This window comes from Pristis pectinata, chromosome 25 (genome assembly GCF_009764475.1).
Source record: "Pristis pectinata isolate sPriPec2 chromosome 25, sPriPec2.1.pri, whole genome shotgun sequence".
Taxonomy (NCBI): domain Eukaryota; kingdom Metazoa; phylum Chordata; class Chondrichthyes; order Rhinopristiformes; family Pristidae; genus Pristis; species Pristis pectinata.
The window spans coordinates 5,879,844-5,905,971 of NC_067429.1; the positions used below are offsets into that span (position 1 = coordinate 5,879,844).

The 26,128-nt window shown below is 41.3% G+C and overlaps 1 protein-coding gene across 4 annotated transcripts in view; it reads right to left on the bottom strand.

Annotated features, from left to right (window-relative positions):
* LOC127583083 (phosphatidylinositol 5-phosphate 4-kinase type-2 beta) overlaps positions 1-26,128 on the bottom strand; it is a 113,199-nt gene that overhangs the window by 63,841 nt on the left and 23,230 nt on the right. For all 4 annotated transcript variants that reach the window (XM_052038831.1, XM_052038830.1, XM_052038829.1 and 1 more), the window contains exons 2-3: positions 9,718-9,815; positions 8,088-8,184 (exon numbers count right to left, since the gene is read on the bottom strand). In XM_052038831.1, the coding sequence (XP_051894791.1) occupies positions 8,088-8,184; positions 9,718-9,815 (195 nt within the window). The remainder of the gene's footprint in view (positions 1-8,087; positions 8,185-9,717; positions 9,816-26,128) is intronic.

Consider the following 26,128-nt stretch of genomic DNA (forward strand, 5'->3'; position numbering starts at 1 on the left):
GCAGAATTTCACATTGTCAAAAGCTGGAAATGTGCATTTTTGTTTGTTCAGAAGGGGTTTGGAGGTAGGGGTTTCTCTACCAATATTCATTCCTCAACAAATATCACTAAGCAAAATAGGTTCTAAAAGCAAAGGTGCTGGAAATCTGAAATAAAAACAGAAAATGCTGGAGATACTCAACAGGTCAGACAGCATCTGTGGAGAGAGAAACAAGATTAATATTTTAGGCCATATCATCAATCTGAATTGTTATCCCTGTTTCTCTCTCCACAGATATTGCCAGCCCTGAGAACCTCTGGCATTTTCCGTTTTTATTCAAGCAAAATAGAATAGCTGGTCATTAACTTACTGTCATTTATGGGACAGAGCTACACTCACCGGCTGCCAGATTTGATATGTTACAACAGTGAATACACTCCAAACACACCGCACTGGCTTCATAAATTCTCCTTTTGAACTTCTTAAAATGACTGAACCAGCATATGTTGGGATAGGCACAACAAATGTGAAGTATAGTATTTCAACATAACAAAATATCCAATTCAAATTGTTTGCCTATGCTTACAAAGCAGCAAGTCTGGAAATCTGCTGTAGTGAACACACTGATTTAACAGTCTTTACTGTCAGTTCCCTTGGGGCTATGTTTCAGTGAAGCAGACTTGTATCTAGACAGACAAAATACATATAAAACAAGTGGACTTCGAAATGTCAATAAAGGTGATTTAACACAATACTGGTCAAACACTTAAATAAACAAGAGAAGTTTGTATCTCCACCCTTGCACAAACACAGATTCCAATTTGGGAGAAATGTTCAAACACAAGGTTCATGAAACAATTATCTAAAAGATCTAGGCTATCACATGCTGCAATTCAGGATTTCACAAGCAACCCAATCACAACTGGCGTATTAAGCTATTTCTTTATTCATTCATGGGATGCAGGCATTACTCTGCCATTATTACCCATGCTTAACTGCCCTTGAACAACTCACTAGGTCATTTCTGAGGGCAGTCTGGGGTCAGTTCTGGGCCAGGTCAAGGAAGGGTGGCAGATTTTCAAAAAGGAATCGGGCAAGCACTTGAGGGAAAATAATTTGCAGGGTTATGGAGGAAAGGACTGAAGCTAGCATGCACTTGATGGGCCAAATGGCCTCCTTTGTGGGAAAACTATTTCTTCTTTGTCTACAATTTCCTTTCCCAATGGACATTAATGAACCAGATGGCTTTGTACAACAATCCGACAGTTTCATGGCTACCACTTGAGATACCAGCCTTTTATTTCAGTGTCTATTTGACTAGCTTATCCCCAGCTGTTGTACTGGACTCTTGAATTCCTGTCTCTGAATTGAAGGGTTTGCAATTTTTGGTATAACCCTCCATCCAATTACACCCCGTTCCTGTGGTGAAAGAGATTATTTGGTGTACAATGGTGCAGTGCTCCAATGCAATTACTTTCCACCCACCCTTTCCTGAAGGTACTCTCTAGGCTAGAGTGTAGCTGAACTGACCCCGAAAAAATTCTCCCTTCCCTGGTATTAAAATAGCCTCTGCTGCTGTGTTATGACAATCTAATTTCATTTATTCCTCCCCCATTTTATTCCTCATCCTTCCATGTATCTCTTGCATTATTCTACAGACACCAACCATTTACCTGTCTCCTCTTCGTATGTGGGCCTTTACCATTCAACATCCATAGGTCTTTGCGACACTTTGCCGCAGTGGTCTTGTGGATAAGGTTGTCAGCCAAATCCAGATGCACAGAATAACGGAAGAAGCAATTTAGTGTAAATCCTTTGCTTTTAATACTGGAACTCAATGTTTTTAACTAAATCTGAAAATTTAATGGATTCCCTTTTTCATAAATATTCACACAATGAACACATCCTGATTAAGATAAATTAGTGATGTTTTGGGGCTATCATTCACATTGTCAGTTTACCAAAACCAGCAGTGCCCTCAACCAAACTCACAGATGCAGTACATTTCAAAATGTCTCTCACATGTAAACACTTGCTGTTAAATTTGAACCACACTCCCGAGCTCTGGGAACCTGGCTCTCAATTATTAATGTTAGAGTTTATTACAACAGAATGACTTGCTTTGATTAGTGTTTCTGCCCTGCAATCAGACTTATTTAAAACTGCATTTTAAAGCTTTGTTGCTGTCAAACTGGGAACCAGGTTCCCAGAGCTCAGGAGTGTGGCTCACTTTTAACAGAAAGTGTTTACATGTGAGAGGTATTAGTAGTTGAAATGTAATGTAGCCATGGGTATAGTTAAAGGCATTGCTGGTTCCAGTAAGCCAAAGGCAAGGAGGTAAATATCAGCAGCTTACCGGAACCACGATGTCTATGTTGTCTAAATATTTGTGAAGAAGGGAGGCCATAAAAATTTGAGTCCTGGTATTTAAAAAGGGTTGCTGCATGCAGGTAGCAACACTGGAGAGCACAGTCAGTGAGAAAGACAGAATCAGAGGGACATGGGGTTCCTTACTGAATTGAAATCAACAGATTCAAATTTCCCAGAAGCCGTGGTGATTAGACAGGCCCCTGGAGGGGAGAGAGTCTTAATCCACTGGAGCCAGTGAGTCCAGCGATTGCCCTTGACGCTCTCTCCCTGTGTCTAAATGGGCTGTCTGCCTGGAGATGTAAAAGCGACTGAGAACTGTCATGGGAGTGGGATGTAGTACACCGAACCTACACAGTACTTCCAAGGCAAGTTAATTTTGTTCTGAAACTCTTTGTTTTGAGTAGAAAGGAGCTCAGACCAATTAAAGAATGTGACCAGCACTGTGCCTGGACACTGCAGCTGTTTATCTGGGCTCAAACCCGTACCAGGATCTGAACTTGGAAACGAGACTGGTCAACAAGGGCATTTATCTTCAGGCTGCTTTTTCCTAGTCAGCTGTTTCACTGTTTGTGACCGCTTTCAGCAGCACTTGTTCAATAATCACCCAGCCTGGTGCCAAGAGTCAAGAACATAAAATCAAAATCCCACGTGCCCAAATGACATTTGGCTCACCTTTCACTCCCCCCACCAATAGACACACGTGTGCACTCTCAATATTTAATGCCCTGTGATACAAATCTCCCAGAAATACCTTATGGTCACTGATCTCAATGACTACTAATCATATCAGTACCTATAAATTCACAGTATACATTGCAATTTCATTTACAGGACATAGGCATCACATTTATTGCCCATTCCTAATTGAGCTCAGAGGAAGGTGCTGTAATCTTAAATTGCTGTCGTCCTTGGTGAAGGTACTCCCACTGTACTGATGGGAAGGATTCCTGGAATTAGACCACTGATGAAGAAGGAACAGCAAAATATTTCCAAGTCAGGATGGTGAATGACTTGGAAGAGAACCTGCAGGTGGTGTTCCCATGCACCCGCTGCCCTCTCCCTTGTCATTCTTGCTGGTAGAGCTCACAGGTTTGGGAGGTGCTGTCAGATTAATCTAGGCAAGTGACTCCAATGAAACATGCTGAAACCATGATGTACCAGTGCGGGGAGGGGTCAATGTCTTTGGAGGTGGGTGGGATGTCAATAAAATGGGCCGCTTTGTCTTATTTGATGTTGAGTTTCTAAACTCCTTTTGCCGCTGCACTCATCCAGGCAACTAGACAGTATTTCACTCATTGACATATGCCTAGTTGGTGGTGGAAAGGACTTGGGGTGTCAGGAGGTGAGTCACTTGCAGCAGGATATCCACCCTCTCACCTGCCCTTTATATCCACTGTATCAATGGCCACCTCCTGATAGCTTTTCACCTTTTGGCTGGTTATTTAATTGTTGCAACCAAAGCAATCAAGTCCCTGCCGATGGTTTGAATATAAATGTAAATCTGGACACTGTTTCCATTTAGAATCCAAGTTTCAGGTTGCCAAAACGATTTGATTTTGATGATTCTGTGAATCTGCAGGTTTGGAAGGGGCTCCTTATGGCATAATTTCTCATTGACGGATGATTCCAACATCAGAACAGCATCTAACTTATAGACAGAATTTACTTCACAAAAACAGGCCAATTGACCCAGATGATTTACACTAGTGTTTATTGTTCCTCTCTTCATCTTCCCCTGTCAGTTTCTTACTCCCTCACATGTTTTTTGTGCTTCTCCTTAAATGTATTTATATTGTTAACCACAACTTCTCCATGCAATAGCAATTTCCACATTCTGATGAAGTTCTGGCAAGATTTCGCCTGAATTCCCTGCTAGCTTCTTTAGTGACCACCAGACCCAAAGTTTTGGTCTTCCCCATAAGTGGAAATGTTTTCTCTACATGTACCCTTTTACATCTTTCTTGACCAGAATTGAAAATAAAAGAAACACAAATATTAGTCACTATGAAACTGTCAGGTTGTTGCTGAAACTCGAGGCTGATTCATGTCTTTCAGGAAAGGCAGCCTGCCATCTTGCAGGGATTGACCTAAAGCAATGTGATCAACTCATATTGTCCTCCGAAATGACTCGCCTGATCACTACAAAGAATAAAACCAAGGCTGCAGCAGTTCAAAGTAAGTGTCTCACCTTCCCAAACTAAGAACAAGTTCGGTTTGTCCCCTTTGACTCTCACCAACTTTTATCAATGCACCACAGAAAGCATCCTATCTGGATGCATCACGGCTTGGTACGGCAACTGCTCTGTCCAGGACCACAAGAAACTGCAGAGAGCTGTGGACACAGCCCAGCTCATCACGGACACCAGCCTCCCCTCCTTGGACTCCGTCTTTACCTTTTGCTGCCTTGGCGAAGCAGCCAGCATAATCAAAGACCCCACCCACCCGGGACATTCTCTCTTCTCTTCTCTTCCATCAGGTAGAAGATACAGGAGCCTGAGGGCACGTACCACCAGACTTAAGGACAGCTTCTACCCCACTGTGATAAGACTATTGAACGGTTCCCTTATACGATGAGATGGACTATGTCCTCAGGATCTACCTTGTTGTGACCTTGCACCTTATTGCACTGCACTTTCTCTGTAGCTGTGACACTTTACTCTGTACTGTTATTGTTTTTACCTGTACTATCTCACTGTACTACCTCAATGCACTCTGTACTAACTCAATGTAACTGCACTGTGTAATGAATTGACCTGTACGATCGGTATGCAAGATAAGTTTTTCACTGTACCTTGGTACAAGTGACAATAATAAACCAATACCAAGTAATAACTTCTGGTCTTGCCAATGCCGCCTATATCCAGAATAAAAGAGGAAAAATAAATATCATTGGTTTGATGAATACAGCAAGAATGCACTGGGTTTCCTCAATCTATTGCCTTTTCAACATAATGGTGCCATTCTTATTTAACTATCAAAACACCAGTTACAAAACACAACCATTTTTTGAACCACACAACTCATCTCCCATGCCATTCCTACACTGTTCGTAGGTCCAGAATCAAAATAATTTTGTTGACTCTACTCTGCTGAAAATGCAATTGGTAATACATATAACGGTGACCTTCAATGAGTTTGTTACACCAAATCACCATGGCATTAGCAAGATCCAGTATAGTTTTACTGATCGGACTGTTTGCAATGCATTGCCAAGTAGGGTGATGAAATTAGATTCAATATTAATTAAACAGGGAACTAAGTTAATACATGAAGGCAAAATAAAAATATTAAATGAGAGAATGGGATTATCCATATTGCCTTTCGAAAGAGTTGGCTCAGGCTTGATGTGCCGACTGCTCTACTTTTCTCTGATTCTACTCTATGCTGTGATGATGTTGCAGTGTGGATAACCTTATTAGTCACAGCCTTTAGTAATGGTCAAGCCCTCTGTTGCTGCCGCCATTTCCTCGTTTACTTCTTTGAAGGTATGACTCACGCTGGCGAGGGACGCTACAGTATTGGTTGCAGCTGTTGCCTGAGCCCAAGCACATCAGGCCAGCCTTACTCTGGTTCCAGCAGGTGGAGTCACTGGGCAGCAGTTCCTGGCTGACTTGCGCCTTGCTGTCAGTCCTCCAGTCGAGATCAGGAACTGGAGATGTCCGCTGCATGCGTATCCTCCTTGGTCTGCGTGTCTTAGTTTCGTACATTTAACTTAAGTGAGAGATTTTTGGATACCAAGGAGATTGAGGGTTGGTGGATGAGGCACAAATCTTACTGTATAGCAAAGCAGGATCAAATGACTCTTCTTCATCTCCTGCTTCTTATGTGATTAAGATTTCCAGAGCCTAGACTGCATTCTATTCAACAACCTAACATCTCTATGTTAAATAAAAACAAACCTGTTGTGAAAAAAATCAACCTATAGAGTCATTCAGCACGGAAAGAAGCACTTCGGCCCATCACATCCATACCAACCATCGAATGGCCGTCTACACTAATCTTATACTTATCTGATTTTATTCTCCCCCACATTTCTCCCCACTTCCCATCAGCTCCCCTCAGATTCTACCATTCATCCACTCATTTGCCAATTAAACTACCAACTCTCACGTATCTGAGATGTGGGAGGAAACCCACATGATCAAAAGGAGAATGTGCAAACTCCACATGTACAGCACCTGAGGTCAGGATTGAACCCAAGTGGTTGGAGCTGTGAGGCAGCAGCTCCTCTGGAGGCACCACCTTGTCATTCTGTCAAGTATGTTTCAATCAGTTGGACAAAAAATACAATGTACGATAATAAGGGGAACAGCATTAAGTTCCTTCATATTTTAGCATCCTCCTAATGAGTAATGTGGTCGCTAGTTTTAGTAACATCACAAACTGCAGTTCCTTTTTTGAGATTTCTTTCTTCTAGAGAAGGAAGAATGTTGGTTGCATAGAAAGTGAGCTGGTTGGCCGTGGTCCCAACAAAAACACAAGTTCTGAGCTGTATACTTGAAACTTTTATATTTCATTATATAGACCATAAGACAGAGGAGCAGAATTAGGCCATTCAGCCCATCGAGTCTGCTCCACCATTCAATCATGGCAGATTTTTTAAACCTCACTTTCCCGCCTTCTCCCCATAACTCTTCACCTCCCTTACCAATCAAGAACCTATCAATCTCTGCTTAAACAGGCCAAGCACTGATGTCAAAGCAACAATTAGTGACAGAAAGCTGACCATATATTGAAATAGAGATATAGAAAAAATAAGAGTAGTCCAGATGCCTCTTCAGCCTGCTCTGCCATTCAACAAGATTTAGACTCAGCTTCATTTATCTGCTAATGCCTGTAACTCTCGATTCCTCTACAAACCAAAATCTATCTGGGCCTTGCATACAAGTAATGACTCAGCTTCTACAGTTCTCTGGGTTAGAGAATTCCAAATATACACAAATATCAAAATTCTGATAGATTATGACAGGGTAGATGGAGAGTTGATGTTTCTCCTGGCTGAGGTGTGTAAAACCAGGGGTCAACGTCTCAAAATAAATGACAGTCCATTCAGGAGAGAGTGGAGGAGAAATTTCTTCATCCACAGGCTAACAGTTCTTTGGCATTCTCCACCCAAGACAGCTGTGGAGACTCGGTCACTTAGTATATTCACGACAAAGGTCGTAGACTTTTAGATATTTAAGGAATCAAGGGAAATAGGGTACAGAAAAGTGGCACTGAGGTTAAAAAGTCAGCCATGATCTTAATTAACAGTGGAGGAGGTGCAAGGGGTCAAGTGGACTAGTCTTGCCTTAATTTCTTATGCTCTTATATTATCTGAGATAAGAAGTTCCACCTCATCTCAATCTTAAATGGCCAAACCTTTATCCAAGACTATGCCCTCTAGTTCTAGATTTCCCCAGAAGGGGAAACATCTTCACAGCATCTATACCATCAAGTCCCTTTAACATCTTGTATGTTTCAATTAGATTACAAGGTCTACCAAAACCACAGAACATAATGTTTTGGCCCCAGTGTTGAAATAGGTTAGTGTACAAATCAAAGTGACTCCCAATAAATCATGCAGTCCACTCCAATCCAAGTCACAAAAAAGCCTTAGATGGTGATTGGTTTACAAAAGTTGGTTACCTTCTGTCTCCTCTTAACAAATTTCAGTTCCTGAATAAGCCCTAGAATCTAATTGTAAAATTAATAGGAGTTAAAGAAATCATGTACCCTTACATCTGAAAGAAACCAACCTGGTAATCCTGATCATCGATGCAAAATCTCTCTCGCAGATTCCTAAAAACCATCGGGCAATACTCCTTAAATTTGAAACGGCTTGGGAGATTCTCCCTACAAAAAACATAATCAACAGTTTCCTCAAACTGGGGTTGTTAAACCACTTTTTGATAAAACACTAAGTGCCTATGAATTACTGAGAGCTAATGTGCCTGATGCATCTCTTCCTCCAGGAATCAGTCTTGAACAAAACAGCACACTGAAGAGACTTAATTAAATCTAATTTTATTGCTGGACCTCCCAAATTCTCTCTCACAGCCAGGAACTGTGACTTTATTATTTCTTCCAAGAAAAAAAAGTGAGGGCGACAGAGAGGAAATCACAAAAGGAATTTGAATTTCCACACAGTTACTATTTCCCTTAATAACTGCATCATACCCTTTCAACAAGGAGGACTGTCTGGATCTCAAACACATCTTAAACCTGTTCCAAGATCTCTCTCAATTCTCAAATGCTTGCTTTTGAAGTTTGCCAAGCAGTGGCTCAGACAAAGAACTAATAGAATTAATTAGAATTTGAAACACAGGAACAGGGTGTTTGGTCTCTCTATTCAATGCTGGTACTTATGCTCCACACTAATGTCCTTCCCCCATTCTTAGTGCACCCTTCTGTCCCTTTCTCCTTCTCATACTTGCTTAGCTTCCTGTCAAATACATTTTCTCATCTCAACCTCAATCGTTCCGTAGTGAGTTCCACATTCTAAACACTCACTGGTCTGAAAAAAAAGATCTTCTTTAGTTTCTTAATGGATTTGTTGATGATAATATTTAAGCCTATTTATTTAGTTCTTCCCAGAAATGAAATCATCTCTAAGTCTATCCTATCAAACCCTTTCATAATTTTAAAGGCTTCCATTGGATACAGTAATGAAGCCCAGTTCTTCATTATATAAAACTCAATCACTAGATCCCGACAACATTTAGGATAGTATTTACTTTTACACAGATTAGCTGCAAGTCTTTATCTAATAGTCTACTAGATTGACAACTGCCACACACTCCCTCCCTGTCCTTTTCCAAACTATTTCTCTCATTGTCCTCTGTCCCATTGTCCTGCCATCATGTCATTCTTCATTCAAGAGTATTCTGGGGATGAGTTGTTTGTGGTACCTCAATCAGTGCTTTTCTTGTAGTTCTTCATTTGGATATGCAAAAAAAAACAAGTTTAGCTTGCCAATTCTTTCTATGTCCTCTCAAGAAAGTGTTTGCCCCTATCCTTTCTCCCCCAGTCCCTGTTCCTTGTCCTGGGAATATAATAAGGTATCAGGAAATAGGAATAACACATGCCTGAGTGTGATGATACCTCTTTAGGGCATTGAAAAATAATCTAAATTTAAACAAACCAAATCCAAATGCCACAGATTGTGAACTAAAAAAACACTTGCTTATTTCAGTTAATTTGATATATTAGAAAACCCTTAAGCTCTGAAGACCTTTCTGTGCTTAATAAAGTTCAAAGGGAATATTCTGGGTATACTTTATATATGAAGGTTTAACAGTCCAATACAGCCGGTTCAAATCATTAAACTTGAGGATATCTCCCTTTTTCATCTACGCAATAAAACTATGAAAATCACCGTCAACCTACTTGTTAAAAAGGTGATTGTCCACTTTTATCTTGCTGAATGCTTTGAAGTCATCTGGCATCAACATAACAGGAATCTGAACATGGCTCAGTTCATTGATCTGAAAAGGAAACAGTTAATACTGTAAATTCACTTTTATGGTAGTTCGCATTAGTTCCACTGTTTAAAATCAGTAACATGGGTTGCATGGAAGGGTGCTGGAATTTGAAAGAAAGGTGATGATAGGACACAAAGCAAAATAAATAAGGAGAAACTAGATCTCAAATTCAGTGTTATTTCAGTAGCATTGCATCAACACTGAGCAGTCCGAATAGTTCGTGGAACCAGTCTCCAAAACTAAGTCAAGTATCCTTTATGTCTCCTGTATGAATATAAAAATCATGTTTGACGATAAATTATGAAGTTCTAAGCTCATAACAGAGCACAGGAAATAGGAGCAGGACTATTCACATGAACATAAGAAATACAAGCAAGAGTAGGTCACACAACTGCTTGTATCTACTCCACCAAAATCAATAATATCATGGTTGATGTTTTACCTTAATACCATGTTCCTGCACTAACCTCATATCCCTTTAATATCCAAACATTTATTGATCTTTGTCCTGAATATACTCAGCAACTGATCTTCCATGACCTACTAGGGTTGAGAGTTCCAATGTTTCACCTTCACTATCCTCTGGGTGAATAGTTAATCCCATCTCTGCCAATGAATGGCTGGCTCCTTATATTGAGATTGTGACACCCCAGCCAGGGAAAAGGTCATCCCTGAATCTACCCTGTCAAGGCCACAAGAATTTTGTTTGCTTCAATGAGGTCCTCTCTCATTCTTCTGAACTTTAGAATAGCTTAATTTCTCCTCGCATGATATCCTCCGTCCCTGAAATCTGGTAGGGATATCAGACTTGTGCATGATGTTCCAGGTGTGGCCTCACCAGGACCCTATTTAATTTCAGTAAAAATCTTGCCTCTCGCATGCAAATTCTCTGGCAATGAAAACTCAGGCGCCACTTACCTTTCTAGTTCCTATTCAGCCTGTTCAACAAAATCATGACTGCTCAGATCCTGGCCTCCTTCTACTTCCCTGGCTATTCCCAACAATCCTTTATTGCCTTTTGGTCCAAAAATCCTTTACCCTTGATTCCTGTTTGATAACTTCAGTCAAAACGCCTACAAAAACACAACAACCTTCCTCGCGGAAGGTGGGAGAGGCAAGTGGGATGAGGGTGGGTGATCACAAGGATGATTAATGTAGGAGTACTACTGATTTGCTATCCAGCAACCTCTGTAGCACAGAATAAACATGTGCACTGTGTGCATAGGTTGGTGTGTACGCATTGCCTGCATAGGTTACCGAGTCTACAGTTGGAGCCAGCTCTGGTCCTCCAAGCATATGGCAACTAAAGTGGCTATGTCCAGCAAATGTACCATGGTGCTGATCCTTTCTCAAAATGTAGGACTGGTGACTCAGAGACAGAAGGTGAAGTTTCTTCATGGCAGTAGGATAAGGTAGATAAGGTAATAAGGGTTGAGAGCTTCAAGTTCCTGGGAGTGAACATCACCAACAGCCTGTCCTGGTCAAATCACGTAGATACCACAGCCAAGAAAGCTCACCAGCGCCTCTACTTCCTCAGGAGGCTAAAGAAATTTGGTTTGTCCCCTTTGACTCTCACCAACTTTTACCGATGCACCATAGAAAGCATCCTATCTGGATGCATCATGGCTTGGTACGGCAACTGCTCTGCTCAGGACAGCAAGAAACTGCAGAGAGTTGTGAACACAGCCCAGTGCATCACGGACACCAGCCTCCCCTCCTTGGACCCTGTCTTTACCTCTCATTGTCTTGGTGTAGCAGCCAGCATAATCAAAGACCCCACCCACCCGGGACATTCTCTCTTCTCTCCTCTTCCATCGGGTAGAAGATACAGCAGCCTGAGGGCATGTACCACAAGACTTAAGGACAGCTTCTACCCCACTGTGATAAGACTATTGAACGGTTCCCTTATACGATGAGATGGACTATGACCTCACGATCTACCTTGTTGTGACCTTGCATCTTATTGCACTGCACTTTCTCTGTAGCTGTGACACTTTACTCTGTACTGTTATTGTTTTTACCTGTACTACTTCAAGGCACTCTGTACTAACTCAATGTAACTGCACTGTGTAATGAATTGACCTGTACCATCGGTTTGTAAGACAAGCTTTTCACTGTACCTTGGTACAGGTGACAATAATAAACCAATACTAAATTCAGTTAAATAGTGACTGAATTTTGCTCTTTTCAATAGAATACTAGTATCAGTAACCCAACTAGTTCACTAAAATGTGCCATCCTCACCCAGGTTACCCTGGATGCACCTTAACAATCACAGCAAATTGGTTGACTCTTAATAGCCCTCTGGGAGAGGTTTATTGAGCTGTAAACTGTATCAAAGTCAAGCATAGTGTACAAACTACAGCAATACACAAAGTGCTGGAGGAACTCAGCAGGTCAGGCAGCATCTATGGAGGGAAATGAACAGTTGGCATTTCGGGCCAAGACCCTTCATCAGGACTGGAAAGAAAGAGGGCAGAAGCCAGAATAAAAGGGTGCGGGAGGGGGTTTTATACTGGCTGTCTCCCCTCTTTCTTTCCAATCCTGATGGAAGGTCTCGGCCTGGAACGTCAAATTTTCATTTCCCTCCATAGATGCTGCCTGACCCGCTGAGTTCCTCCAGAGCTTGTGTGTTGCTCCAGATTTCCAACATCTGCAGTCTTTCTTGTGTACAAGCTACAGCCCGGCTACCTGACCCCAGTACAATGCGATCCAACTGTATCCATTGGTTTGAGTCAGGTCAGGTGTCTATTCTGATAGAATGGTGGGGTTAGGTTGGGTCGGGTCAAGGTGACTTGCTTAGCACTAACCCACATCCTTTTTATTGAACAATAGCAATGTATGTGTAGCCTGGCCACTTGCTTGCAAACACCTATGGATTGGGTCAGGTCAGGTCAGATCAAACAAAGAAAAAATTACAAATCCTTAGGCTAGTTCGGTCTGGATTGGCCAGGTCAGGGTTTGAGTTTTATATCTGAGCAGACCTGTGGTGTGCACACAACAGCGATTTAAGGTGACAGCCCATCAGCACACCTTCAAAGGCAATCAGCTTGAGAACGAAGTACTAACTTTGCCCGTGAATCTCACATCCCATGAATAAATTGATATATTAAAAAAATCCACCTAGAGGAACAGGAATTAGAAGGAGAAAGGAAATAAAAGCTACAGCCAAATAGCTTTCCTTTTGTGTTGGAAGCTATCCTACACCTTTAAAATGGGTTTATACAGGGTACAAAATGTTTAGCTTTATTCTCTGCAGAAACAAAAGACTAAAGAAGATACTCTGTTCATGTTGAAATATTGGGAGTGAAAGCAGTGTACAAACACCTCAGATTTGCTCAGAAGTATTTTTAAACACTTCAAGAGTCTAATTTTGCAAACATTGGCATAGCCAGGAACTTGGATAACAATTAGCAAATTAAAATACTACAAGAAAACTATAGTGTTACTATAGTATTACTCAAGGAACACCAAGTATCATTCTAATTTCCTGCAGCTCCTGTACTGTTAATGGCTCTCTTCCAGGCTCTGTCACAGGAAAAGGTTACCAGATGGACAGAGGAAAAGATTCAAGGATGTTCTCAATGCCTCCTTGTCAATAACAATACAGGACTCTTTCGAGGCCCTGTAATTGGAACGAGTGCACTTTAAGTCCTTTAGCGAAGATCCATTGGAGGGCAAGTCTGGTGCCAGCAGCCGTGGTAATTCCAGGTCCAGTAGCGCATGTTAAAAAGTTCCCCATTGAATCGTGGGAACCCTAGCTCATGGCCACTCAAAGTGGAGGAGCTTTTGGGATGGCACTGAAAACCTCAAGGGCATGTGTCAGGAGCATACAGAAACCAGAGGTAGGGCAAAAGGTGCCTGAAAAGTCAGGTGGGTGGGTAGTTTGTGAGGTGTTGCACTCTTTGTGCATAAACAACATAAGGAGTACAACAGCTCGCAAAAAAACACCCACTTGATTCATCCGGCACCTCCTGCCCTATCTCCAGTAGAGTCTACCAGTCCCATCAGTCACTTCCGAACCCAGACAACAGGAGTTGAAGCAAATCATCCTCAATCCCAAGGGACTGCATAAGAAGGCAAAGACAATGGGATAACAACTCCTTAACCACCCAATGCTGTGTATACCTGCACAACTCAGTAAACCTACTTACATTATCTGTTGCCTAATACTCTTAGAGAGCAGATACAATGGGCTCCTTATTGAAAAATTGTATAATCGTAGAACTCTAATGAAACTTAATCCTTTAAATGTTGGTAAAGCTGCCAGGATGCATTCATCTTGAGCTGCCAAAGGCAAAACAAAAAATCGTAGCTTTTTTTTTACTGAAGAAAGAAATATAGGATCTCTGCTAGATGCAGCCCCCTGGTTACGATAGATTTCTGGATGCAAAGAAATAAATTGTGATCTTCATTCAGTATAAACATACAATTCGCTTTGCATTACAGTTCTCGAAAGAAATCGAGAGCCTCAAGCAACATTTCTCGAATCAAACCATTAAGAATCAGAGCTCTTTTCCTAAAATAGAAAACCCAGGCTGTAAATGTGTTCAAATGACATGGGAGAAGGAACCAACAGTGGAACAACTGAATTCGGAACTGGCTAGATGATCCCTTAACCTGTATTTGATATCTTGACTCTAAAATACAACCATTTGCACTTTATGGCATAACTCTTGTAAGGACACAGTATATCATCTAAGTTACCAATGCCCCAATAAATCTACCAGTATCTTGAAAACTTTTCACAGTGCTACTACACAATGTTGTTTCTGTATTTAGGTATTCTTGCCTGCAAGCACCAACCCCAAACTTAGATGCATCCTATACCACTGCAGTACCTCAAACAATTTTCACACTGACGCTGCAAAGTCTTGCCCTGCATATTGCGCAAATCTAAAGCAAAAAGATTTTGCATTCAAATATCACCTTTCACTACCTTTGGCTATCCCAGAGTTATAGCCAATAAGAGTATAAGAAATAGATGCAGAAGTAGGCCATTCAGTCCCTTGAGCCTCCTTTGTCATTTAATGAGCCCATGGCTTTAGCTCCACTTTGCCATCTGTTCCAGGTAATATTTGACTTCCCTTCTGTCTCGGCTTTGATTCAGCCTCCAGCCATCTCTGGTCTAGAGAATTCGGAATAATGACAGAACGTAGAACATAGAACAATTACAGCACAATTCAGGCCCTTCGGCCCACGAAGCTGTGCCGAACATGTCTCTACCCTAGAAATTACTAGGCTTACCCATAGCCCTCTATTTTACTCAGCTCCATATACCTATCTAACAGTCTCTCGAAAGACCCGATGTACTTATTTGTGTACTGAGTGTTACAATGTCCCTCAAACAGGAATGTGATGATGGTCATTTATCTCAAATTCATTTGTGTTAATACATTGTTCTTTGCTTCTGAAATTCAGCTCCACTGAAGTGTCACCATTTCCAAAGGATTTTGAAAGCGGAGCATACCTCACTGTTAATATTGTATAATGCAATCAGAGTAAGTAATTGAGGACAAATTTCTATCCCAATCTAAGCTAGTGTATTAGTTTAGGGATAAATATTGGTCTGAACCTTCTCCAATCACGGTATCTTTTTCCAGTGAAGGTAGAGTCTTAATTTAAAGTCACAACTGAAAGACAACTGTTGGTTACACTGGTACTGATAGTGATATGAGGAGTTGACTATAGAGCATCATGTGGGCAGACTATTAAAGAGTTTGCTCGCTCTTTTACAAAGCATAATTAGCAAAACTCTTTAAACACTACACATTACACCCGGAATCACAGAAGAGTTACAAAACAGGAGGCAGCTATTCAGCTCAATGACTTTTTGCCGGCTCTATGCAAGAGCAATCTAGCAGGTCCCCTTTCCTTGCCCCATCACACATTAATTAGATGATCTGATAAAACATTTAAGTTAGAGTACTGTGTCCAGTTCTGGTCGCCTCATTATAGGAAGGATGTGGAAGCATTGGAAAGGGTGCAGAGGAGATTTAGCAGGCTGCTGCCTGGTTTAGAGAGTATGCATTATGAGAAGAGACTAAGGGAGCTAGGGCTTTACTCTTTGGAGAGAAGGAGGATGAGGGGAGACATGATAGAGGTGTACAAAATATTAAAAGGAATAGATAGAGTGGACAACCAGCGCCTCTTTCCCAGGGCACCAATGCTCAATTCAAGAGGGCATGGCTTTAAAGTAATGGGTGGAAAGTTCAAGGGAGATATCAGAGGAAGGTTTTTTATCCAGTGGTTGGGGCATGGAATGCGCTGCCTGGGGTGGTGGTGGATGCAGGTACATTGGTCAAATTCAAGAGATTGCTAGATAAGCATATTGAGGAATTTAAAATAGAGGGATATGTGGGAGGAAGGGGTTAGCTAGTCTTAGGTGAGTTTTAAAGGTCGGCACAACATGGTGGGCCGAAGGGCCTGTATTGTGCTGTAATGTTCTATGATTCATAAACATGGAGCAGGAGGCATATGCATAATCATCAAGTTACAGCCCTTCATAAACTGAACAGTTCCTCTCCTCATCTATTCCTTCAAAAATCTCCTCACTAAGCAATACAGGTAATAAATAACCTGAATTACCAGAGCAATAATTCAAAAGTTTCTCTTCTAAATTAGTATCCAATGTATTACAAAAGTTGTTGGTAATTATTCCACTAACAAAATCCACTAGCAGAAACAGTACCACACTCAAGCCACCACGGTGCTAAGCCGTCTGTGGAAACCAATAATAACCAGGGTAAAAAGCATTACCACACAAATTACAGACATTTAGTTAAACAGTTTTTACAATTATTATACAGTATATACAACAGTATTTATGGGATAACTGTTTCATAACCCTAAGTAGTTTAATTGTTCTGAGTTGATTAGATCTTTTCATCTCTGGTAAATTTTTAAAAGGCAGGCATGGTAGTGTAGTGGTTAGTGTGACACTATTACAGCGCCAGCGACCCAGGTTCAATTCCAGCCACTGTCTGTAAGGAGTTTGTACGTTCTCCCCGTGTCTGCATGGGTTTCTTCCGGATGCTCCAGTTTCCTCCCACATTCCAAAGACGTACGGGTTAGGAAGTCGTGGGCATGCTATGTTGGTGTCGGAAGAGTGGCGACACTTGCAGGCTGCCCCCAGAACACTCTACGCAAAAGATGCATTTCACTGTGTGTCTCGATGTTGTTACGGACTCGGTGAATGTCCCTTTAAGATAGAGTGTGTGTGTGCGTGCGTGTGTGTGTGGCGTGCTTACGTCAACAGAAGATAAAGGACGTAATGATGTTGTTGAAGAAGTCAGTCGAAGAGGGAGAGAGGAGAGAGAGAGAAGGGAGAGAGACACCAGCCTTCTAGTTTCTCTATCGATGGATGAGAAACAATAACTGTGTCTGCCATTGAAATCCATGTATGGAAATTGGAAGTAATCCGGTGGAGTTCACTTTGTTGCTGACCTGTAGAAGGAAACAGGTATTTGTGTGGACGACCACGATTCAGATACTTTTCAGGGTGAGGAAGTCACTACCGAGTAAACACTGAAGTGTCGTTTGGGTTCCATCGTGGAACATTTGGACTTCGTAATTACTCTCTCTATGTTCTCTACATCTACGTCTTATCTTCAGACAACGGTGGTCGTTGAAGAAGCCTTTGCTCATGTTTCACCTTACGGCTTGCGGAACTGAACTTTAAGAACCATTCCTGGACTTGGAGTTTGGGACTTTGCCGCACACACACACGAAGAGTTTAGTTTTTGGGGTTAATGTTCAAGGTTTAACATTTTTACTTCTAACATACTAACATTTTTACTTTTATTTTTCGTATTATCATAAGTAGTGATTAATAAAATAGTTTTTAACACTGAATCATGACTCAGTGTGTTTCATGTGACTCAATGTACATGTGACTAATAAAGAAATCTTATCTTATAGTTAGCTTTGCATTCCTAAATTAAAGATCTGTCATATTTTCTCATGATGCAAAACATCAACCATTTGTTTTATGAAGATCCTTTGCCCCTAGCATTGGTACTTAATCAGACAAGTTTCCATAGAAAATGAAAAGGTGTCGTGGGCATGGACAAGAAATAGGTTTTTAGAAGTGCCTTTAAAGGGGAAAGAGAGATGACGATCTGGGGAAGAAGGGAGGGTGGGAAGTGAAAGCATTTGGAGCCTGTTTCATTATGGCATGGCCTCCCAAAGTAGGGTGTTTGAAAGAGGCACACAAGGACAAAGTTAGACAAATGTGAGATTCTGAGAGGGTTGTGAGACAGGAGGAGGTTATGGAGTGAGGGGAAAGGCAACAGCGGGACCTGAACATAAGAACGATAAATCAACCTTTGAAAGCTGGATGTTTGCAAGATCAACCAACCTGAAACTAATCTATTTTGATTATCCATCAGCAATGCTTTCACACTTTAAAAAATGCAGTTGTACAAGAGTTGGTGAGGCTGCATTTGGAATATTGTGTTCAGTTTTGGTCACCCTGCTACAGGAAAGATGCTATTAAGCTGGAAAGAGTGCAGAGGAGATTTGCTGGGACTCGAGGGACTGAGTTATGGAGAGAGGTTGATAAATTATTCATTGGAGCGTAGGAGAATGAGGTGTGAGTTTATAGAGGTGCATAAAATCATGAAGTGCATAGATAGGGTCAGTGCGCACAGTCTTTTTCCCAGGGTTGGGGATGAGTTTAGATGGGAATCTTGGTCAGCATGGACCAGTTGGGCCGAAGGGCCTGTTTCTGTGCTGTGACTCTTTGCCTGATATCTGCTGAAATGTACACCAGCATGGATAGCTCATTTAACTGGGTAGTGGGCATGCAGGCAGTTGCTGGATTAAGAGCTGAGATGGGAAGAAAGCGTCAACTAAAAGAGCTCATTTGATTCTGCAAGTATTATTTTTGATTTAATTTAGTAAAGTTTTTTTTGTTTTTTTAGTGTACTTCAATTCTTTTTAACAAGTACTTCGGTCAAGTGGTGCATCAGCTATCAGTCTCTATAAAGCACTGCGAAATTGAAATCAGTCATAACAGCATTTACACATTCAAAATCACATTAACTTACTAAAATTTACCACACTCAACCAACATGTTACAGGACTGCAAATCTCCCAGATAAAACAGGATCAGTCAGTAGTCTACGTGAGCACTGTAAATTCCACAAGTGGGAAACAAAATGAATCAATATGTAAATTTTTCACATGGCTGGCATTTATTGTCTGCTCAGATGTTTATGTGTTAAAAGAAAAGTAAAGCAATGTTTGTCAGTTCTGCATTTTTTTGTTAATTTTTTTTAAATCAAGCCCTCTATAGATAAAGCTGACAACAAATTCCCAAAATATTCCAGGAAATATTTGAGATTGCAGACTGTCAGACTTTCACTGTAGTCTTGTTGTTAAGAACATGAGAAATAGGGGCAGACGTAGGCCATTCAGCCCCTCAGTCTGCTCTACCATTCAACAAGATCCTTTGATTGGTATCAAGAATTGGTATTGAAAGGAATGAATGAAGTGCAAAGTGTGGTAAAAATATGAGGTCTTCCAATTCACTAGAGAAAACAGAAATGTTGAATATTTTGAGACTATAATGCCAACAGCTAGACTCCCCAGCCAGAGAAAACATCATCGCTGGACACACCCTGTCCCTCCCAGAATTTTATGTTTCAATGAGATCACCTCTCTGTCTTCCAAATTCTAAGAATTAGAGGCCTGACCTACTCAATCTCTGCTCATATGACAGACCTGCCATTTCAGAAACTAGTCTGGTGAATCTTTGAAAACCATTTTATTGCCCTATCCCCATATACATTGATTTCTCTCATCTATAGAAATCTATCAATCCCTTTGGAATGTAATCAATGAACAAGATTCCACAGGGATTCTCAGCTGTGAATTCCAAAGATTCACTATACATTGAGTGAAGAAATGGCTCCCCTCTATTTTGAGACGGTGATCTCTAGTTCTGGACTCCTCAGGTAGGAGAAACATCCTCCCTGTACTTACCCTGTCTGGTGCTCTGAGAACTTCATACGTTTCAATGAGGTCACCTCTCATTCTTCTAAACTCTAAAGACCGTCGGCCTAACCTACTCAACACCCTCTCCTCATATGACACACCCACCATCCCAGGAATCAGTTTGGCAAATCTTAGCTTCATTCCCTCTTGAGATAAGTAGACCAAAATGGAACAACATGTTCCAAGGCCCTACATAATTGTGCTCCTGTACTCAAATGCTTGCATTGTCTTTCTAATTGCCTGCTTCACCTGCATGTTAGTTTCTGTACAAAGACCCCAGGTCCTTCTGAACATCAACATTTCCAATCTTTTAGCATTTATAGGTTTAAAGTGAGACAGGACAGATTTAAAATGGACCTGAGGGGCAACTTTTTCACACAGAGGGTGATGCGTATATGGAACGAGATGTCAGAGGAAGTGGTAGAGGTGGGTACAGTTACTGCATTTAAAAGACATTTGGTCAGGTACGTGGATAGGAAAGGTTGAGAGGGATATGGGCCAAGAACAGGCAATGGGACCAGCTTGGTTGGGCAACTTGGTCGGCATGGACGAGTTGGGCCGAAGGGCCTGTTTCCATGCTGCATAACTCCATGACTCTAAGAAATATTCTGGATTTTTGTTTCCTCTACTGAAGTGGGTCACCTCACACTCTTCCCACACTTCATGCAAGCACTGTACGTTGTTCATTCAAGACTAATTCTTAATATTAATCAAAGGAAAAGCTACAGAAAATACTCTCTGTGCCACAAGATGGCACAGGGACCTAGACCACCCCTCGAGACCTATGTTCAAACCCATCCCAGCCAATGGGACAGAAGTCTTCTCTGTCTGCTGCATGCGAAGTCCTGATGTAAATGGGTTGGGTTGGTGTAATTTGGGGTCTTATAATCAAAAATGGTGTCAGGAGCACTTAACAGACAGGATACTCTTTCTATAAAAGAAAGTGAGGCGTTTTAATACACTGAAACATCAAACTTTCTGAGGTTACCTGAATGCCAGGACATTGATAGTGGAGGACTTGGTGAAGGCAATGCCACTGAATGTCAAGGGTAGGTGGTTAGACTCCCTCTTGTTGGAGATGGTCATTGTCTGGACTTTTGTGGCATGGATGTTATTTGTCACTTACATAAGAACACAATACAGTTCATCTCCAGGTTGCAAATGTCTGACTTATAGGCACCCCTACATAAAGACGAGCTCCCATACTAATACTAAATTCAAAAATCTGACATACGTACATATATATGTTAATTTGTCTAAACAGCAGAATTAGTTTCCCTAATTGTTCTTTCTTATCAATCTTATGTGGCTTTGATGCCATTCTTTACAACACTGTGGAGGTATGCTGACCATAACGAGTGATTTTTGTGTGTTTTCCGGCTTATAGACAGATCGACTGAAGGATGTCTATAAAAACGGAACCCTTTCATTACCCAGGGACAGCCTGTACACCAGATGTGGTCTCACCAGGGCCCTACATAACTGGAGTAAATCAACTTTACTTTTGTACTCAAATGCTCTTGCTATAATTGCCAATTTGTCTATTATACCATTTGTCTTCCTGATTGCTTGCTATAGCTATAACATCCAGTACGAAGACACCTAGGTCTCTCAAAACAGCAACACCTTTCATTTATTCACCACTTATAAAAAAATACTCAACCGTTCTATTTTTTTTCTATCCATGTGAATGACCTCACGTTCTTCCAAATTAAATTCCACCTGCCTTGTTGTTACCCATTGTCTTAGCCTGTCTTATCTTGGTTGAGATATTTAAAGAAGGGTAGATAATTTTTTGAAAGATTAGGGAATTGAGGGCTCTGTGGAATTGGCACAGAAGAGGGGTTGAGGCCAGCATAGATCAGCCATGATCATATTGAATGGTGGGGCAGGCTCAAAGGGCCTGATGGCCTTCTCCCGCTCCTATTTTCTTGTGAAGCTTCTTTGGAACTTCTGCAAAGTGCACACTGCCACCCAGTTTTGTATCAGCAGCAAAGTTGGATATATTTATCCTTGATCCCTGAAACAAATCACTGAAGAGATTGTGCACTGGGGCACTGGCACTGATCCCTGAGGTACCCCATCAGTCACAACCTCCCAACCTCAAAGTGACCCATTTATTTTTTTACTTTCTCTTCTGTCCATTAACGAATACTCAATCCACGTCCACTCCTGAATGTTGTCTGGATCTTGTTACATGCAGGCTTTATTTTGTGAATGGACTCGAGCAATTTTCAAGGTAGGTCCCTACTTGTGACCTTATGATGGAAGGAAAGTCACTGACAAAGCAGTTCAAGATGGTTGGGTCTAGGATATTATCCTGAAGAACTCCTGCAGTGACTCCCTGGGCTGGAATGACTGACCTCCAACAGCCACATCCATCTTTCTTCATGTGAGGTATGACTCCAACCATCTGGGCATTGACAGTGCCTCAAGAAGGCGGCATCCATCACTAAGGACCCTCACCATCCGGGACATGCCCTCTCCTCATAACTACCATTGGGGAGGAGGTACAGGAGCCTGACGACCCACACTCAATGATTCAGGAACAGATTCTTCCCCTTTGCCATCAGATTTCTAAACAGTCCACAAACACATGAACACTACCTTGTTATTCCTTTTTTTATTGCACTATTTATTTTTATAATTCATAGTAATTTAATGTCTTTGCACTACTGCTGCCACAAAACAACATATTTCATGTCATATAAGTCAGTGATAATAAATCTGATTCTGATTCATTGGCTACTTCCTGAAAAGTGAGTAAATTGAACAAGATTGCATTTTGCATAGAATTCTGTGACACATACACACTGGAAGTATTGATTCAAAGCACAAAAATTCAGTGCATTTGTCAATTGCAGATGGCGGATAGAAGGAGACCACAAATTCTCTTTTCAGCACTATTCAACTCTCTTGCAGTACATCTAGAGCTGAGAGCAAGCTATGCATCAGAGGAGTGGAAGTGGATGCATTGAAGTACCAAGCATTAAGTGGCAGATAGTTAATCCTCTCTCTGGCCAGCACCATGTGGCTTACTGTGGTCAACAGTTGGCAGTGCCAACTGTTTTTTGACGAGGTATTTTTTGACGAGGTATTTCCTGCAGGGAACCCTATTTGCTTCTTTCAACACCTGTGAAGGACATTCTGTGGGAGGAAACAGCTCGTGGGAAGGAGAGCCACTCATGAGGTGCTGGCTCAGTGCAATGGGGAGCAGGACTGACAGCCACCGAACAGTTTTAAAGTGGGAGGAAATAGTACCTTCCCTCTTTTTTGTTAGGGTGTGCCTCAAGTCAAAGCTACAACCTCTACATTAGAAAAACAGCTAATTTGGTAGCAACAGGTGCTATTGTTGAACAGACAGATTTTGAAATGATATGCTCTTTAAAAAAACATGTTTCTCAAGGCAAGCTGCTCTGATGCACATGAGAGAAAGTCATTGTGTGATGGAGCTGCCACACAGTAATCCTTGTAGCTTACATAATAGTAGTAATTACAGGAAAACTCTCATAACCTTAAAGATTTTAACCGCTTTCTATTAATCTGATCCTGTCACCATTTGAAAGCATTTAAATAAAAACATACATGTCTTCACATGCATGAACTTAAGGCAAATATCACACTTCCTTCCTGATGCAAAACAGTAACAACTTGTATTTATAAAGTGCTTTTAACAGAATTTCATTCAGTGATCACCCAGTGTTTAGTGCAGTAGTATTCAACCAAACTGGGAAAGCTATTTAGAACTTATTCTGCTAGATATAGATACACCTTAACTTCAACTACCCATCCCCCTTCTGTAATTAGACCCAAGGCAGATACTGTGGAGTTTTCACAGGCAGAGGTAGCTTGATGACAAAATTGGGTGGCGCTTTCCAGAATTCATGATCTTTTATACTAAAATAATGCACTGTATAAAAAGTTCATCACCATTGTTCTTTTAAAAACATTCAATATTGTTTTAAGGCCTCTATTTAGAAGAACATTTCTTGGTACCATCAACCCAACTGACACCAGTTTGGAGTTAATGTATTATTCCATCAGAGATGGCAGATTTGTGATGAGAGAGCTGCACTGTGAGAGGTGGTGTTGTCCTTGTGAACTATATTAAGGATTCCAAGGCAGGGCTACAGAGAAGAGCAGGGAAGTTCTACCACATATCCTGGTCTAACTTTATCCCTCAATCAACCTCACCACAATGGATGATCTGCTCATTAATGCACTGCTCGTTGAGAAATTTGCTGTGTCTAAACTGCCTGTTGTGTTTCTCACAACAGTGACTAAGCTTCTAAAATACATTGTTAGGTGTAAAGCACCTTAGGATATCTTGAAGTTGTGAAAGGCCAGTTCACAGAAAGACAAGCTGCTCCAGAAAATTAATGGAACGGTTTTATATTTCTTTTGAGCCTATCACAGAATGACGTCTGAACATCTATATTCTCAAAGAAGCACGTATGAATTGTGGTCTCTGTTGGAAATGCAGTAGCCAAATTGTATACAGCAAGGTCCTGCAAGTTGCAATGAGACGAGTAACTAATGCCCCCCTTATTCTTCAGCTTATAGGTTTATTATCCTATCAGAGTTAACACTTCCAGCCCTGTAGCTCACCCTCAGTATCAGCCTGGATGAAGTGCTCAGTTGCCTGGTCCAGAGCTTCACTGAATGCCTCAAAAAACAAGAGAGATCACAAGGTTGACAACTACATACAGATACAAGAGAGCATTACAGTAAGGTCACTCTCCCTGAATCCAAATCCAGAAGAAAGAAACTATAGAGATGAAACAAAAAAAATTAGAACTGGAATTGTTTTATTATTGTCACATGTACTGAGGTACAGTGAAAAGCTTGTCTTAAATACCATTCATACAGATCAATTCATTGCACAGTGCATTGAGGTAGAACAAGGTAAAACAACACAGAATGCAGAATAAAGTATCACAGCTACAGAGAGAGTGCACTGCAGGTAGACAATAAGGTGCAAGGTCACAACGAGGTAGATTGTGAGGTCAAGAGTCCATTTTATCGTGCAAGGGAACTGTCTAATAGTCTTATAACAGCGGGATAGAAGCTGGTGGTACATGCTTTCAGGCTTTTGTATCTTCTGCCCGATGGGAGAGGGGAGGAGAGAGAATATCCGGGGTGGGTGGGTGGGGTCTTTGACTATGCTGGCTGCTTTACCGAGGCAGCGAGAAGTGTAGACAGAGTCCAGGGAAGGAAGGCTAGTTTTTGTGATGTGCTGAGGCTGAGTCCAGAACTCTCTATAAGTGTGTTGAGGAATGTGTACCAAAGAAAAAAGTTGAACACATGGCTTTTGATCCTTCACAAAAGGAACATCAAAAGCTAAGGAAGAAGCGCTGAAATTGTTCGCAGCTATAAAAATATAAATCAGGAGAAGGAGGAGGAGGCCACTCGGCCCCTCCAACTTGCTGAACCATTTAATAAGATGGTGCTAATCCAACTGTAGCCTCAACTTCACATTCCTGTTCACTCACAGTAACCTTTCAACCTTTTGCTCATCAAAAGTCCATCTACTTCTGCCTTAAAGACATTCAAATATTCTGCATTCCCTGCCCTTTGAGGATGAGAGTTCCAAAGACTCATGATCCTCTGACAGAATTCACCTCGTCTCTGTTTTAAATGGGCATCACCTTACTTTTAAGTTCTAGATTCACCCACAAAAGGAAAAATCCTCTTCAAATCTACCTTGTCAAACCCCTCAGGACCTTGTATGTTTAAATCAAGCCACCTCTCACTCTTCTAAATCCAGTATTTACAAGCCTAACCCACCCAACTTCTCCTCATAAGACAACCTGCCCATTCCAGGAGGAGGTACAGGAGCCTGAAGACACACACTCAACGATGTAGGAACAGCTTCTTCCCCTCTGCCGTCAGATTTCTGAATGGTCCATGAACCCATGAACACTACCTCGTTATTCCTTTTTTTTTGCACTATTTATTTTGTAATTTATAGTCACTTTTATGTCTTTGCACTGTACTACTGCCGCTAAACAACAAATTTCACATTATCAGGTGATAATAAACCTGATTCTGATTCTATTACTCTAGTAAGCCTTACTCCAATAATGAGTTACATTAAAATGAACAAATTAGTTATATTCTTTTCTTAACGCACAGGTGGTAAACTGACCCCATGTTAGTGAAAGGTACCACACCCAGCATGGCTATGTCTAATCTTGCAAGGGCCATTTAATCCAGCAAAGCATTATGCAAAAGAAACAAGACTCAGCAATGAACAGGCCCTACAGCAAACACTAGATTCCCGCTCTCTACCTGTTCAGACACTCTTCTCACTTGTT